The following is a 14,592-nucleotide window of genomic DNA, read 5'->3' as shown; positions in this document are numbered from 1 at the left end:
GCTGTTGAGTTTGGGATTATTGTCCTGCTACTTTGTTCCATTTGGGCCAAGCTTTAGCTGTTGGACAGATGACTTCACCTTTGACTCTCCAACACTTTGGTATTCAGACAAGCCTATGGATTACTCAGTGACTACAAAGTGCCTGGGTCTTGTGGCTACAAAGCAAAACCTAAATCTATGAGGTGTTTTTGCTGTATTGTGCGTTATTGTCACATATCTTCACTTTGGTCTCATCTGTCCAAGCAACATTTTTCCAGAGGTTTTGTGGTTTGTTCAGCAGCTAAAGCTAAAACATACATAATGTTCTTTTTCCTGTTAGTGTTTTTTCTGGTGACACTTTCAAAGCTAAATATTCAGTTTGTTTTTTAAATTTTACATTTATGAACTGAAAACAAGAACTCTGAGATTTAGGAGTTTTTCTGAGCACTGTATTGCAGTTCTGTAGCAGAAGTTATTATTAAGAAATTATTATCATCATTATTATTATTATTAACCTAATAATATATATAATTTTAATCAAAATGACCAATTTCCTTTCTTTAATAAACCACACAAAAACAAGTTGACTGCACGGACGACTTTTGTCATTTGCTTTTCTTCAACAAAATGACTGACATTTTAAGTCACTGAAAAGCAAGCTCTGGTTGAGATCAGGTGACCTATTTACCTGAACAATATCCTGTGTCTTTACTTTGAGAAACTATTGGGTTGCTTCTTCAAAGCAAAGGGACAGTGCCACAAACATTATCCCTGTGCTGTGAAGTGCTGTCCAAACAGATCTCTGCTACTCGCCTCAGCTGTCACACAATCAAAACACACTCACCATGTCCATGCCACCATATTGCCTCCACCATGTTTAAAACATGATGTGGTGTATATCAGGTCATTCCTCCATACCATTCCCATCATTCTTGTATAATCTTGATTTTATCTGTCCAAAGATTTGTTTTTCAAGAACCGTGCAGGCTCTTTTAGTTATAGTTTTTAGTAAAGTATCCTCTTGAGTGTGACCAGTGTTTTGCACCTTGTAAAACTTCTGTATTTACATGCATCAAGGTGTTAGTTTGACAATGACATGTCAACCTTCTTAAGAGTGCTCTTGATGTTGTGGAGGGGTTTTACTTAACCAAGGATTACTGTAGTTTTCCATGACACTTATTGCTGCTGAATGCATTCATCATCATTTGTTGACATTTTTGGTGATTTGGCCACTTTTAACATGTTTTCTAAATGAAGAGCTAATAAATAGAACTAAAGAATAAACTCCAGATCTCCATCTGTTAATTTTTTGTAAAATAATAAAGACCTAAACTGTTAGGGATTTACACTGAACAAAAATATTAACGCAACACTTTTGTTTTTGCTCCCATTTTCCATGAGCTGCACTTAAAGATCTGAAACATTTTCTACAATCACAAAGGAGCCATGACTGTCAGATATTGTTCACAAATCTGTCTAAATCTGTGTTAGTGAGAACTTCTCGTTCGCCGAGATCATCCATCCCACCTCACAGGTGTGCTGATTGGACAGCATGAATATTGCACAGGTGTGCCTGAGACTGCCCAAAATAAAAGGCCACTCTGAAATATGCAGTTTGATCACAGCTCAATGCTACAGATGTCTCAAAACCAGTCAGTATCTGGTGTGGCCACCATTCTCCTCACACATGCAACACATCCAATGGAGATGTGTTGCATGTGTGAGGAGAATGGTGTGCATTGGGCATAGAGTTGATCAGGTTGTTGATTGTGGGCTGTGGGATGTGGGTCCACTCCTCTTCAATACTTGTGCAAAGTTGCTGAATATTGGCAGGAACTGGAACACGCTGTCGTATACGCCAAGTGTCCCAAACATGTCTGATGAGTATGCTGGCCATGCAAGAACTGGGATGTTTTCAGCTTCCAAGGAGTTGTGTACAGATCCTTGCAATATGGGGCCGTGCATTATCACGCTGTAACATGAGCTTATGGTCACGGATAAATGTGCTCATTGTCCAGAACCCCACCGCCACCACGGGCCACTCAATCCACAACGCTGACGTCAGCAAACTGCTCATCCACACAACGCCACACAAGCTGTCTGCCATCTGCCCTGAACAGTAAAAACATCTGTCAACAGGACACCTCTCCAACGTGGCAGACGCCATCAAATGAGAGCATTCGCCCACTCATGGTGGTTAAAGTGACAAACTGCAGTCAGGTCCAGACCCCGATGAGGACCACGAGCATGCAGATGAGCTTCCCTGAGACGGTTTCTGACAGTTTGTGCAGAAATTCTTTGGTTATGCAAACGACTGTTGCTGCAGCGGGTGGCAGGTCGCAGACCATCCTGGAGATGAACATGCTGGATGTGGAGGTCCTGGGCTGGTGTGGTTACATGTGGTCTGTGGTTGTGAAGCCGGTTGGATGTACGGCCAAATTCTCTGAAACACCTTTGGAGACGGCTTATGGCAGAGAAATGAACATTTATTTCAGAGACAACAGCTCTGGTTGACATTCCTGCAGTCAGCATGCCAACTGCACGCTCCCTCAAAAGCTGTCTCAAGTTTTGAGACATCTGTAGCATTGAGCTGTGATCAAACTGCATATTTCAGAGTTGCCTTTTATTGTGGGCAGTCTCAGGCACACCTGTGCGATATTCATGCTGTCCAATCAGCACCTTGACATGCCACACCTGTGAGGTGGGATGGATGATCTCGGCGAACGAGAAGTTCTCACTAACAGATTTAGACAGATTTGTGAACAATATCTGACAGTCACGGCTCCCTTGTGTTTGTAGAAAATGTTTCAGATCTTTGAGTTCAGCTCATGGAAAATGGGAGCAAAAACAAAAGTGTTGCGTTAATATGTTTGTTCATTGTATGTAGAAATATTCCGAACACTTTATGCAACACTTGTCTTTAAGCCACTGTATTAAATATGGAAGTGAGCATTTCAATCACACCTTGACTGTCAGATATTTACCTGCGTTTCTCTTTCACCACAGATCTGGTTCTACACCAACAGCATCTTTGAAAATGCTGGAGTTCCAGCTCCAGAGATCCAGTATACCACAGCAGGAACAGGAATTATAGAGATCATTGCTGGACTCATTGGGGTAAACATACAAATTAGAATTCATGCAATTATGTAGCAGTTGATGTTACCTTTGTATTAGTGTTGCATAAAAACAGATATTCATCATGTACAGAACTGAAATCAGGAAGTGATTTTGGGGCCAGCTTAGCTTAAAGGAGGGAAGCAGATGCCGAGCTGTTTCCATTGTTGCAAAAATATTTTGAGCGCTCGAGTTTATCAGAAAAACACTATATAAGAATCAGTCCATCACATTAGGTACTAGTTTGCAACAGTGTCGATACAACAGCACCATCGTCCTCCAGTTGACACACACTGACTCACACTGTCAGTGACAAGGTGGCGCAAAGCTGAACACATGAACAGTAGCTGACAACAACACTGCAAATGCTGCTGCAAGTATTTATCAGACAAATGGTCAAAATCCAGTTGTTGATAGGCCCTTAGGTAATGTGTATGAAACAGAAAATTTGGAATCACCAATTAACATAACACATCTCTGACCTGTGAAAGGAAGTACCTTGAGAGAACCCAAACAGACACGGGGATGAAGTCTCAGAATGGCTCCAAAAAACTGGTGCATGCAATGGTGCTAACCAGTGCTAAGCAAGGAAGTTTATCAGTACTGCTCATATGTTAATGCGAATACACAGTCATCACATGATTGCATAAAACGAATATTTGTTGTCTAAAAAGTCTTATGTCCAAAACTGAAACTGGAAACATCTGAGAAAAGTTTACCAGCAACGTTATTTTTGTGCCACTATTCTGAGCGCACGTAAAAAAATTTGCAGGTGCAAGTGTTGCATTTTGAGGAGAAATTTATTTTGAGTGAAGCAAAGCTGAATTTGAGTGAATAAACTTCATTGCTGCGTGCAAAACATGTATTTCAGTGTTTGCTATTATCCACACACACACACACACACACACACACACACACACACACACACACACACACACACACACACACACACACACACACACACAGATATGAAACAGGAGAGACCGGAAAAGAACAGACATGAAACTGAGACAACAAGACAAGAATACCTGGAAGGCACCACAGCAGCCCCCTCTCGCTCAGTTTTTGCATTTGCGCTTGCTCGCAACGTGTTGCTCGCACTCAACATTTCTGCCCATGCGCGCTTAACTCTTTCTGTACACCGTTATATTTGTGCCACAAAACCAGCCAATCACAGACTTGGATGCAAAAAAATCTGATTGGCTGTTTTGGTCTCCAATCAGCTCGAAATGACGAAATGCAATATCCCAGAATGCATTTCGTCCAAAACTCAAACGAGGCAGTGGCGGAGGAACACAGAGGGGCGGAGTTTGAAATATTACTCTGTCTGGGTCACAAAATAAACTTTTAAGATGTTTTCATGTGAGAATGTTTCTGTGTAAACTTCAAATACCTGCTCGATTCATCAAGACATCACATTTGCATAACTGCTCTAATGTTTTCGGAGATGCCTGTTACCCACCAGCTGACCGCACAGCTGGACTGGCCGTTGGCCGATGGCGCAAATTTTTATGTTTGTTTGTTTGTTTTTGTAACAGTATAAACAATGAAAGGTGGTGGATTAGCCAATTGGTCATGATCAACTCTGGGCTGGAACAATTACAACACATCCGTGTTGAGGGGAAAAGGAACAGTTTGTCCCGGACTTCAGCTAGAATGAAAAAAAGACACAAAGCTGGAGTTATTCTGCACAGCTGTTTCTTCTTCTCTCATTATCTCCCCTCCCTCTCCCGTTGTTACTTCAGTCATGAAACTGATCAAAGATCAGCTGATTGTTATATTCTGGTCTCATTCACGACAGACTCCAGAATATCTATTTCCTACCCAACGGGGTAGTAAGTTTTATTAACAAGTCATGCGACTCAGATTGGTCCTCTGCCATGTACAACAGCAACATACAGCCTAACAATCCTTACTTGTGTGTCACTCTAAAACGTCCGTGCAGCAACACAATCCATTGTGGAACAAACCATCTTGCAAACAATAATTCACATTATTACATCCCTTCTCTTTTTTTGTTTTTTGGAAAAAACAGAAGTCCTTTTTTGTTTTGATTTGTCCTTCTTCTTACTGAGGAAGAAAACAATATGAAACACTCAAAGAATACAAAAGCATTCCACTACTCAAACATGTACATTTCTGTAAGCTGTAGGGAACGTCAATTTCCACAGAATACACAACTCTTCCCTTCAAACAATAAACAATAAATCCTCATTATGTAACATAGTCTTTGTACCGAAGTGGTGGAACCACTTTGCGGCCTGACCTTGTCCTGACACCCCCTGATACCTCGTCAGTCTTGATCTGCTGCCCACGAGTTTCTGAAGGAGCTGTCACCAAGCTGCTCAGGGCCCCAGTGTCTGTCATGGCATTTTCTTGATCCATCATGCCTGCAAGTCTCAGGTGCCTCCGATTCCTCCTCAGGACACTTCCAGAGTCCAACTGAACCTCATAGGACCTCGGGTCAACAGTCCCAATCACCACTCCCCTACTCCAAGTGGAATGGCGGTCAAAAGGCTGAACTCTGACACTGTCCCCTACCTTCAAAGAGTCCATGTCTCGTGCTGATCGGTCATAGCACAATTTTTGGCGCTTCTGTTTCATCTCCAACTCCCGCAGGGCTGGAATGACTTTTGGCCTTAGCAGACTCGTCCTGGTTGGCAAAAGCGTCTGTGTTCTCCTGCTGAGCAGCCTTTGATGTCTTCACTGCTGATTCAGCCTTCCCATTACTCTGAGGGTAACCTGGTGAAGATGTTTTGTGCTGGAAATCCCACAGTCGACTAAATCTCAGAAACTCACCGGACGTATACTGTGGTCCATTATCTGAAACAACAATGTTCGGGATGCCCTGTCTGGCAAAGTGAGCCTTCAACTTCCTAATCACTGTGGTGGACTTAGTGTCCGGGAGATAGTCAATTTCCCAGAAGTTTGAATAGTAGTCCACTGTGATAAGGTAGTCCTTGTTGTCAAACATAAACAGGTCTGAGCCCACCTTAGCCCATGGTCTAGTTCATCCTGGAATGAGAAGTATGGTCTGATGTCACCGTCAGTGTCTCTTTTGTCAGTCGGCCAACCTCTGTGAATTGTATCTATGAGGATCTGTAGTGCTTTGTCCTCTCGTGTAGCAGTCCTTATGCTGTTTAGTCTGTCAGGTGAGATGGGTGCATGAGTGACCATGTTAATGCTCTCTATTTCCTCCTCTATGGAGCCCTGTGGCGAGCACTCTGGAAGATATGCCCTACTCAACGTGTCTGCTAATAACATGTCTTTGCCTGGCACATACACCACATCTATGTCATATTTCTAAATGCGCATAAGCATCCTTTGCAACCGTTTGGGTGCACTCAATAGTGGTTTTCTTACAATGGTCTCTAAGGGTTTGTGATCACTCTGTACCACCACTTTACGGCCATATGTGTACTGATGAAACTTCTCCATACTGAAAACTACAGCCAAAAGCTCCTTTCCGATCTGGGCATAACCTTGCTCTGTACGTGTAAGTGCTCTACTCGCAAAAGCCACAGGCTTACCCTTCTGCATGAGTGCCACACCTAACCCTTTGTCAGAAGCGTCACATTGTACTGTCAGCTCTTCCTCTGGGCAGTAGTATTTCAGGACTGGAGCCTCTGCTATAGTCTCTTTCAGTCTCTGGAATGCGTCTTCATGTCGAGTCGTCCAGTTCCACTCACCGTTTTTGTGTGTCAGTTGTCTCAGTATGTCGCAGTGGTCAGACAGATGTGGGCAAAACTTTGCTAAGTAGTTCACCATACCTAACAGTCTCTGTACTGCCTTCACATCTGTAGGTCTGGGCATTTGTTCTATAGCCCTAACCTTCTCTGGGTCTATTTTCAGACCATTGCATGTCAGCTGATGTCCAATGTACGTAGTCTCCTTCTGTTTAAGTTTAAACTTGTCTGCATTTCACTTAATGCCTGCAACGAGTCAAAAACTGTCTCAGCTTCTCGTCATGGTCACGAACTGCTTCAGTATCTGTGTCCCCCTGACCCGTGATCAGCACATCATCTGCAATGATGTAGATCCCTGCCAGTCCATCCAAAGCTTGTGTGAGCTTCCTCTGGAACACTTCCGGAGCTGGACTTATCCCCATTGGCATCCTCAGCCATCTGTAGCGTCCAAATGGAGTCGAAAATGTTGTCAGGTAGCTCGACTCCTCCTCCAGTTTCACGTGCCAGAACCCACTCTTCACGTCGCAGACAGAGAACACTTCAGCCTTTGACAGATCTGGTAAAATGTCCTCAATGGTGGGCAATGGGAAGTGGCTCCGTTGTAGAGCTTTGTTTAAGGGTTTTGGATCTATGCACACCCTTAAGTCCCCACTCTGCTTTTGGACCACAACCATCCCACTGATCCAGTCTGTGCTGCATTCTACTGGTGTAATGATCCCTCTGCGCTGAAGATCTTGAAGCTCCTTTTTTAACGGCTTTATCATTGCAAAACGGACACGCCGTTTTGGTAACTGCACTGGTTTCACAGTTTCACCCACCTCGAGACTTAACTCTCCCTCCAAACAGCCATCTCCTGTGAAGACATCGGCATACTCTGCTTTAATCTGATCCATGTTCCACTCATTGGCTGTTGGGTGCTCTGAAGTAACGATGCTGTCCAGTTTCAAGATGTTTTCATAGTGCACTTTTATGAGTTTCATCGCTTCGCTGGCTCTCTTGCCCAGCAGTGGTACTTTACAGTCTTTGTCAACCACTTGAAACTCCAACCGATACAGTTTCTGATTTCTCGGGTTACGTAGCTTAACTTTGCATTTTCCCAACGGCTTTATCTTACTTTTGTTGTACATCATCAACACTGTCTGTGTGTCCTCCAACTGTGTGTTCGGGCTTAGCATGTGGATTGGCATTACATTACAACTGGCACCACAGTCAATCTGAAAATTTACAATCTCTTTGCCCATCAGCATGCCTGCAAAGAGTTGAGTGCCTCTCACTTTGTCAGTGTTCTTTGTAGTTGAATCATGTATGTCAGCCTCTGTAACACAGAGAACGTCCTCATACTCATCACTCTCACATGCTGTCACGTTGTGTACATTCGTCCTTCTCTTCTGCTCTGAATGTGCCGTGCATTTAACTGCAAAGTGGTTTTCTCTGCCACACTTTTTACATTTCTTCCTGTATGCTGGACATTTTTCTTTCTTTTTTTCATGTGTTCTGCCACAAAACTTACAGTCCACTGCGTCACCGATCCGTTTCTGGCGCGCAGCTCCACGCACAGCATGCACCTCCTCCGCTGCAGCTCCCGAAATGGTTTTGCTGTTTTCCCGCGACAGCTCCGCGGCTCTGCAGTGCTGTATGCATGCATCCACTGTCATGTTTTTCTCACGCAGCAGTCTCTCCCTCAAACTCGGGTTGTTAAGTCCACATACAATCCTGTCGCGAATCAGTGAGTCCCTTATTACTCCAAAATTGCACGTTTTTGTCAGCAGCTTTAACTCCGTCACATAGCTGTCGATCGTCTCACTGGCGCCTTGGTTTCTCGTGAAGAACCGATAACGCTCCACAGTTTCATTAACTACAGGATTGCAATGATTATCAAATTTCTCAATAATGTCCTTAACTGTCCACCGATCTCTCGCCGTGTCACCCATTAGCGTGTCTAGCAGCTCCCTGCCGCTCTCACCAACGAGATAACTGAACAGGCTTACTTTTTCTGTTCACCGTCTGAGTCCATGGTCAGCTCCAAATAGAGCATAAACTCGTCCCTCCAGGTCTTCCATGTCCGTGATAGGTTACTGGAGTCCAATACCAGCGTCGGCGGCGCTTTAAGGCCCTCCATGCCTCGCGGCGGTGCTAACTCGATTAGCCGCTAGTTGCTCACCGCTCCAACAGGCGTCTCCCGGGGGTCCACTCTGGCCATGCAGCTTACTCCGCTACCTGCTCCGCTGTCCGCTCCACTGCCACCATGTTATATTCTGGTCTCATTCACGACAGACTCCAGAATATCTATTTCCTACCCAACGGGGTAGTAAGTTTTATTAACAAGTCATGCGACTCAGATTGGTCCTCTGCCATGTGCAACAGCAACATACAGCCTAACAATCCTTACTTGTGTGTCACTCTAAAACGTCCGTGCAGCAACACAATCCATTGTGGAACAAACCATCTTGCAAACACTAATTCACATTATTACACTGATCGGCTCTTCTGCCACAAGTCCCGTCTCTCTTGTTTATCGCCCACTTTGCGCCAGAAAGAGGAAACCAGCGGATGTGGCGCTGAACAACAGCAGCACATCTAAGCTTGATCAGCTGTTGTTAGAATTTATTTAATATTACTTTCTAGTATCAGCGGATGTTTGCTGGAAACAGCCAATCAGATTTTTTTGCATCCAAGTCTGTGATTGGCTGGTTTTGTGGCACAAACATAACGGTGTAGAAAAAGTTGAGCGCGCACGGGCAGAAATGTTGAGAGCACAAGAAACACATTGCGAGCGAGCACAAATGCAAAAACTGAGCGAGAGGAGCTGCTGTTGTGTGTGTGTGTGATAGCAAACACTGAAATACATTTGTTGCACGCAGGAATGAATTTTGTTCACTCAAATTTAGTTTTTCTTCGCTCAAAATAAATTTCTCCTCAAAATGCAACACTTACACCTGCAAACATTTTTTACATGCGCTCAGAATAGTGGCACAGAAATAACGCCATAGGTTCCTTAACAACTCAAATTATGTTGCATTTAAGTTGGAACAAAAACAGATTGTCACAGTGGTGCAAATGGACGATTGGCTCCACAAGTTCTTTCATGCTGCTTCTGACATTTGGTTAACTGAGGAGTGACATCATTCCAAGTCCTGACATTCAGATTCCAGAAAAAGGAATGAAGCCCTGATCAGCAACAGCATGTTTTTGTTGTTGTCATTTTCCCCCCATGGTACCAAAGTATCCTGTATATTAGCATCAAATGTGAAACTCTAGTATTGTGACACACCTAACGACCAGTGTTTAGCTACAATCTGACTTTATAATATAAGGTGTGTGATAAAGAGATTTAATAAATCTAAAGATGTTTACCAAACTGCTGTTTTAAACATCATCATTAGCCCAGTGACTCTGTATTTCTAAGGTGAGCTAGCTTCTCGTTTTCTATGCTAGGTTGGTGTAAACACACCTTGAGTCGAAACACAAACACATACTATTGTCTGTGTCCCACTCAGCAGTGTCTAATAAAACATCTGTTTCTCCTTATTGAGTGTTTTACTATAGAGAAGCTGGGCCGCAGGCCTCTCATGATCGGGGGCTTTACTATGATGGGTATCTGCAGTACTGGGATAACACTGGCCCTCATTTTACAGGTAAGTGTGTGTGTGTGTGTGTGTGTGTGTGTGAGAGAGAGAGAGAGAGAGAGAGAGAATACATATTTGAAGCAGTGTTTAAAGAAAAGATTCATTTTCGCTCAGAGAAGCTACATAAATACTGTCAGACGTCTTCACTGTTCTGCTGTTTGTTCTCGTTGCAGGCTCATCTGTCATTCATGCGCTACGTCAGTGTCTGCTGTGTGGTGGGCATTATTGCTGGCTTCTGTATTGGCCCAGGCAAGTTGCTTTATACTGCAGGTTAAAGGACTAGTTCATTTAAATGACAACTATTAACAGATTTACCTGTTCAAAGTATTATTTGGTGTGGTTATCACATGATGTCGACAGAAGCAAAAAGACAAAAGAATAAAAACATAAGAGCCAAAAACAAACTAGTGATGGTACACATGTGCAGATACATCAAAGCCGTGGCTGCAAAAATCTAACTGCTGCCCATTTTATATTTGACAGTGATTAAATGGTTTTAACCCTCTCAGGCTCAAGTTTTTTGTTGCTAATGCACAACCAAGTCCTGCAGTGGTAAAAGAAACTCATAAAATATGTGTGTGAGGTAATCAGGTGTTAGTTTTCAACTGTTGCAAATCGGCCACGCCTGCCTCGAGAGGGTTAATATCAAGCAGACAACATTATGTCAGCAGGCATTCATACAGTTACAGGCGAAACTTTTTTCTTTTTCCCACGTTTTAGAAACCTTTGGGATTTTTGGGATGTTTAATATCCATTTAAACGCGTGTGTTTGGGAACTGGAATCATTTATTAGCCAGGATTTGTGGATGGGTTATATGTGAACTATTGCTGGGCAGAGCCATGAACAACAGTGTGTTTCGAGACCCCTGCATCTGTCTCAGACTGAATACTGCTAAAAGAGTTTTAGGAGTTATATAAACCAGAATGTAATCTAAGCTTTTGTACAGGTGGATGACAATAGTTTCTAGAGTAGTAAACAGGTGAGTGTCGTTAGTCTGCTCTGATTCAGCTGTGTGATGTTCTTCTTTTGTCTGGGTTTCTTTGACTGAGATATTTTGCTTGACTATTTTCCAACCAGATGAATAACCTGTGAGTTGCAGGAGGTTTGGTTGCTCTTTGTAGTGGTTGAACAGCACCCTCTGCAGGTCATGCCTTTAAAAACTTGTCTCTAATTTGAGTGAAAATCTTTTGTCCTGCAGCTCGAGTTACATTTTCATTTATTCAGACATTTAAAAGTTTAATAAATGGCAAATATTTATAAAAGTGATATGCATTCAAATGTTCTAATTTGAAGTTCCCTAACTGTATATTTGACTCTAGGTTCCAGGACCTTCTGTAAGAGAGACAGATAAAGCCGTTTTCACTGACGATAACAGTTAAATATTAATGATATGCATTCTTTGACATGTTTCTCGTGTCCATATGCGGATTTTTAGGCCCAAAGGCTGTATTGGTACGAGAGATGATAAATGAACATGTATTATAAAATCATGAACATAAATAATATAATTGCTTGCACACGCCCTGTTAATCTGCACATTAGTTTTGTAATAAAAACGATCTGTTATCTCTGTGTTTTCTCTGGATGCTCCAGCTTCATCCAGGTGCATGTTATAAAGGTGCATATGGATGTAAGGTGGACAAAGAGCCTCCTGATCAATAATTGGAGCTATAGGATGAGTCAGATTGTGTTTGTTACTCATAAATTGTCTCAAATGTGAGACTAAAGGACTTTTGAACACTATGAAATCATCCAACAGGAACGTGTGATGATGTTTGGTAAGTTCTGTCTTTTTCTTGTTGCAGCTGGAGTGCCGTTTCTGGTCACGGCAGAGTTGTTTAAACAATCTCACCGACCTGCAGCCTACATCATAGGAGGCTCACTCAACTGGTTGTCCAACTTCACTGTGGGATTCGTCTTCCCATTCTTACAGGTAGAAGCTATACACGGTCCTGGATTTCTTTACAAACGTAGTATGCAGAGAACTGATTGATGTAGTCCTCGAGTACCCACTTATCCAGGATCCAGTTTAGGTCTTTATGCTTTTAATAGATTCCTTAAGAATCTATTAAAAGCATAAAGTCAGGGAGCTGTTAAATCAGGGGGAGCACACAGAGCAGCTGTCAGTGACAGCAGACAGGATGCTGGTGAAGCCACTAACAGCATGTGGAGGAGACCGGGGTAGCTCTAGGCTTCAAAGTGCTTCGCCTACATCGATCCTGCTAAATGAAGACAGAAGGGTACGAGTGCAGTCATGAGCTGATGTGCTGCTGGCTGAGCTTGACTTCAGAACTAATGCCAACGCTCAGTCTGCATAATGAGAGTAATGCAGTGTTACGCTTTGTTTGAGCTCCCTCAAGTCGATATATCACTGTGAATGCCTCAGAAATCCTCCTCAGTTTCTTACTCCCTGTAGTCCAAGGAAGCGTCAGAGTGTAAGAGTAACTACCTGTTCTGACATACATGACATGGGTCACCTTTGATTTAAAACCAATTGTCCTTTTCTTCTTTCTTCCATCGACCTGCAACACCCAACCATCAGATGTCAGCCGGAGCTTACTGCTATTTAGTGTTTGCCACCATTTGTGCATCTGTTGCCGTCTATGTCTACCTTGTGATCCCAGAGACCAAAAACAAGACCTTCATGGAAATCAGCCAGATGTTCTCAAAGAAAGAAGCCGTCTTAGAGACCCAGAGTCTGGTCCACGCTGACCAGCTAAAGCTGCGGAAGCTGAATGGCTACGGTGGTCTAGAACATGCTTCAGTGGAGTTTGACAGCTCTTTGTCTGTACCGTAACTCAGACTTCACAGCCAATTCATTCCTTTGGTATTGTAACAAAACAACACCTCACCTGAACCCAGTGTGCTATTGCTGAGTGAAGTTCTTCTGTCAACTGAATATTTATATCCAAGATTTGTAAGAAAGTTTACTTCATGGGTGCTAATTAAAAAGTATTAATTGGTGTAATTGCTGAACTCTGGGAGCATCACAGGACTATACATATAGTGAAACAGCCAGACAGGTTGGAAACAATCAACCTGTATGGTACGCAAACTTAAGACACATGTCATTACATTTGAAAAACCCATTTCCTCTTTGGCCTGCTGTAATGGACCAGACCTGCCTGTGGAACGGACTGTAACTCCCAACAACCCCAGTTTGATAATTGGGTAAGAAAATATACAGAGTCTTAGTCTGAGAGTTTCAATGGTTGTTACACTTCTACACTAAAATATTAGCTTCATTTTCAGGTACATTAGGTAAGTGCCCTTGTTCTGTCTCGGCAAATAAATATGTTTTTATGTCCGTCATGATTTCAACCGTGATTATCTTGGTGAGTACGGTGCTATGAAAAATGTTAGCAGTGATGTACACAACTGCAAGAAATTGTAACCACAACTGTACTTAATAATAACTGTTTTAATTATGTTGTCTGTGGAAGGGGAAGTATTTTCATGAAAAACTAAAATACAAATGACTTCTGGGGTCAAAAACACAGGTCATTTTCAAATAAAGCCAAGCTCTTCTGAAAGGTAAACTTCCATTCTCTCCTCACTGTAACCAGTGACTCTGGGCTCTACACTTTACCAAAATACAAGTGAAAAAATAATTGTCCCAGAAGGAGCTCAGACACCAGCTGTTTGTCCCTTTTGTGTGTCATTTTAGATTTTTTGCGTTCAAGCAGCTGATAGTTGTTAGTTTCTTACAACTGACAAGTTCATATTCTGTTCAGTCAGCATTAGCATGTGGAATGGGAAGCAATTAATTAGATCAGATCTCTGTTGGGACAAAGAAAACATGAGAGGATGAGATTGATGCAGCTAAAGGAGAAGTTGCTTTATAGAAATAATAAATATTAAACAAATTGTTATTTCTTTGATCATGAAAACCTCAGATGCTGTGGATACTGTTACTGCTACTGCCCTTTTATGTATATTTTAAAAGATGCTTACTGCAGACAGTTTGGGTGGTAAATTCTGTAAACTGGCTTTTTAGCCAGCATGAGTGAAATGAAATCAGACATGCACAGAATAAACTGTCTTCCTCTCAGTAGGAAACCAATCAGAGCTTGTAGACACAACAGCCTGTAAGAAACGGGCTGTGCACAGACACAGTACATGACAGAAATAAATCTGTTTTGAATCTTTTGTAGTCAGTAAGTCACAATCTAAGAAATCCAAA

At 42.5% G+C, this 14,592-nt stretch overlaps 1 protein-coding gene across 1 annotated transcript in view; it reads left to right on the top strand.

Moving 5' to 3' along the window:
- Nucleotides 1-14,592, top strand: part of slc2a15a (solute carrier family 2 member 15a) — a 41,762-nt gene that overhangs the window by 26,921 nt on the left and 249 nt on the right. Inside the window, exons 9-13 of the mRNA XM_087837443.1 lie at nt 2,986-3,096; nt 10,316-10,417; nt 10,582-10,657; nt 12,215-12,342; nt 12,952-14,592. The exon at nt 12,952-14,592 is cut by the window's right edge and continues 249 nt beyond it. Of these exons, the coding sequence (XP_087693569.1) occupies nt 2,986-3,096; nt 10,316-10,417; nt 10,582-10,657; nt 12,215-12,342; nt 12,952-13,206 (672 nt within the window). The 3' untranslated portion in view covers nt 13,207-14,592. The remainder of the gene's footprint in view (nt 1-2,985; nt 3,097-10,315; nt 10,418-10,581; nt 10,658-12,214; nt 12,343-12,951) is intronic.

This window comes from Neolamprologus brichardi, unplaced genomic scaffold (genome assembly GCF_056152115.1).
Source record: "Neolamprologus brichardi isolate AB-2024 unplaced genomic scaffold, ASM5615211v1 NODE_ptg000033l+_length_6344489_cov_1, whole genome shotgun sequence".
Lineage (NCBI taxonomy): Eukaryota > Metazoa > Chordata > Actinopteri > Cichliformes > Cichlidae > Neolamprologus > Neolamprologus brichardi.
Note: the sequence above shows the minus strand (reverse complement) of the source record. Positions and strands in the feature narration are given on the sequence as shown.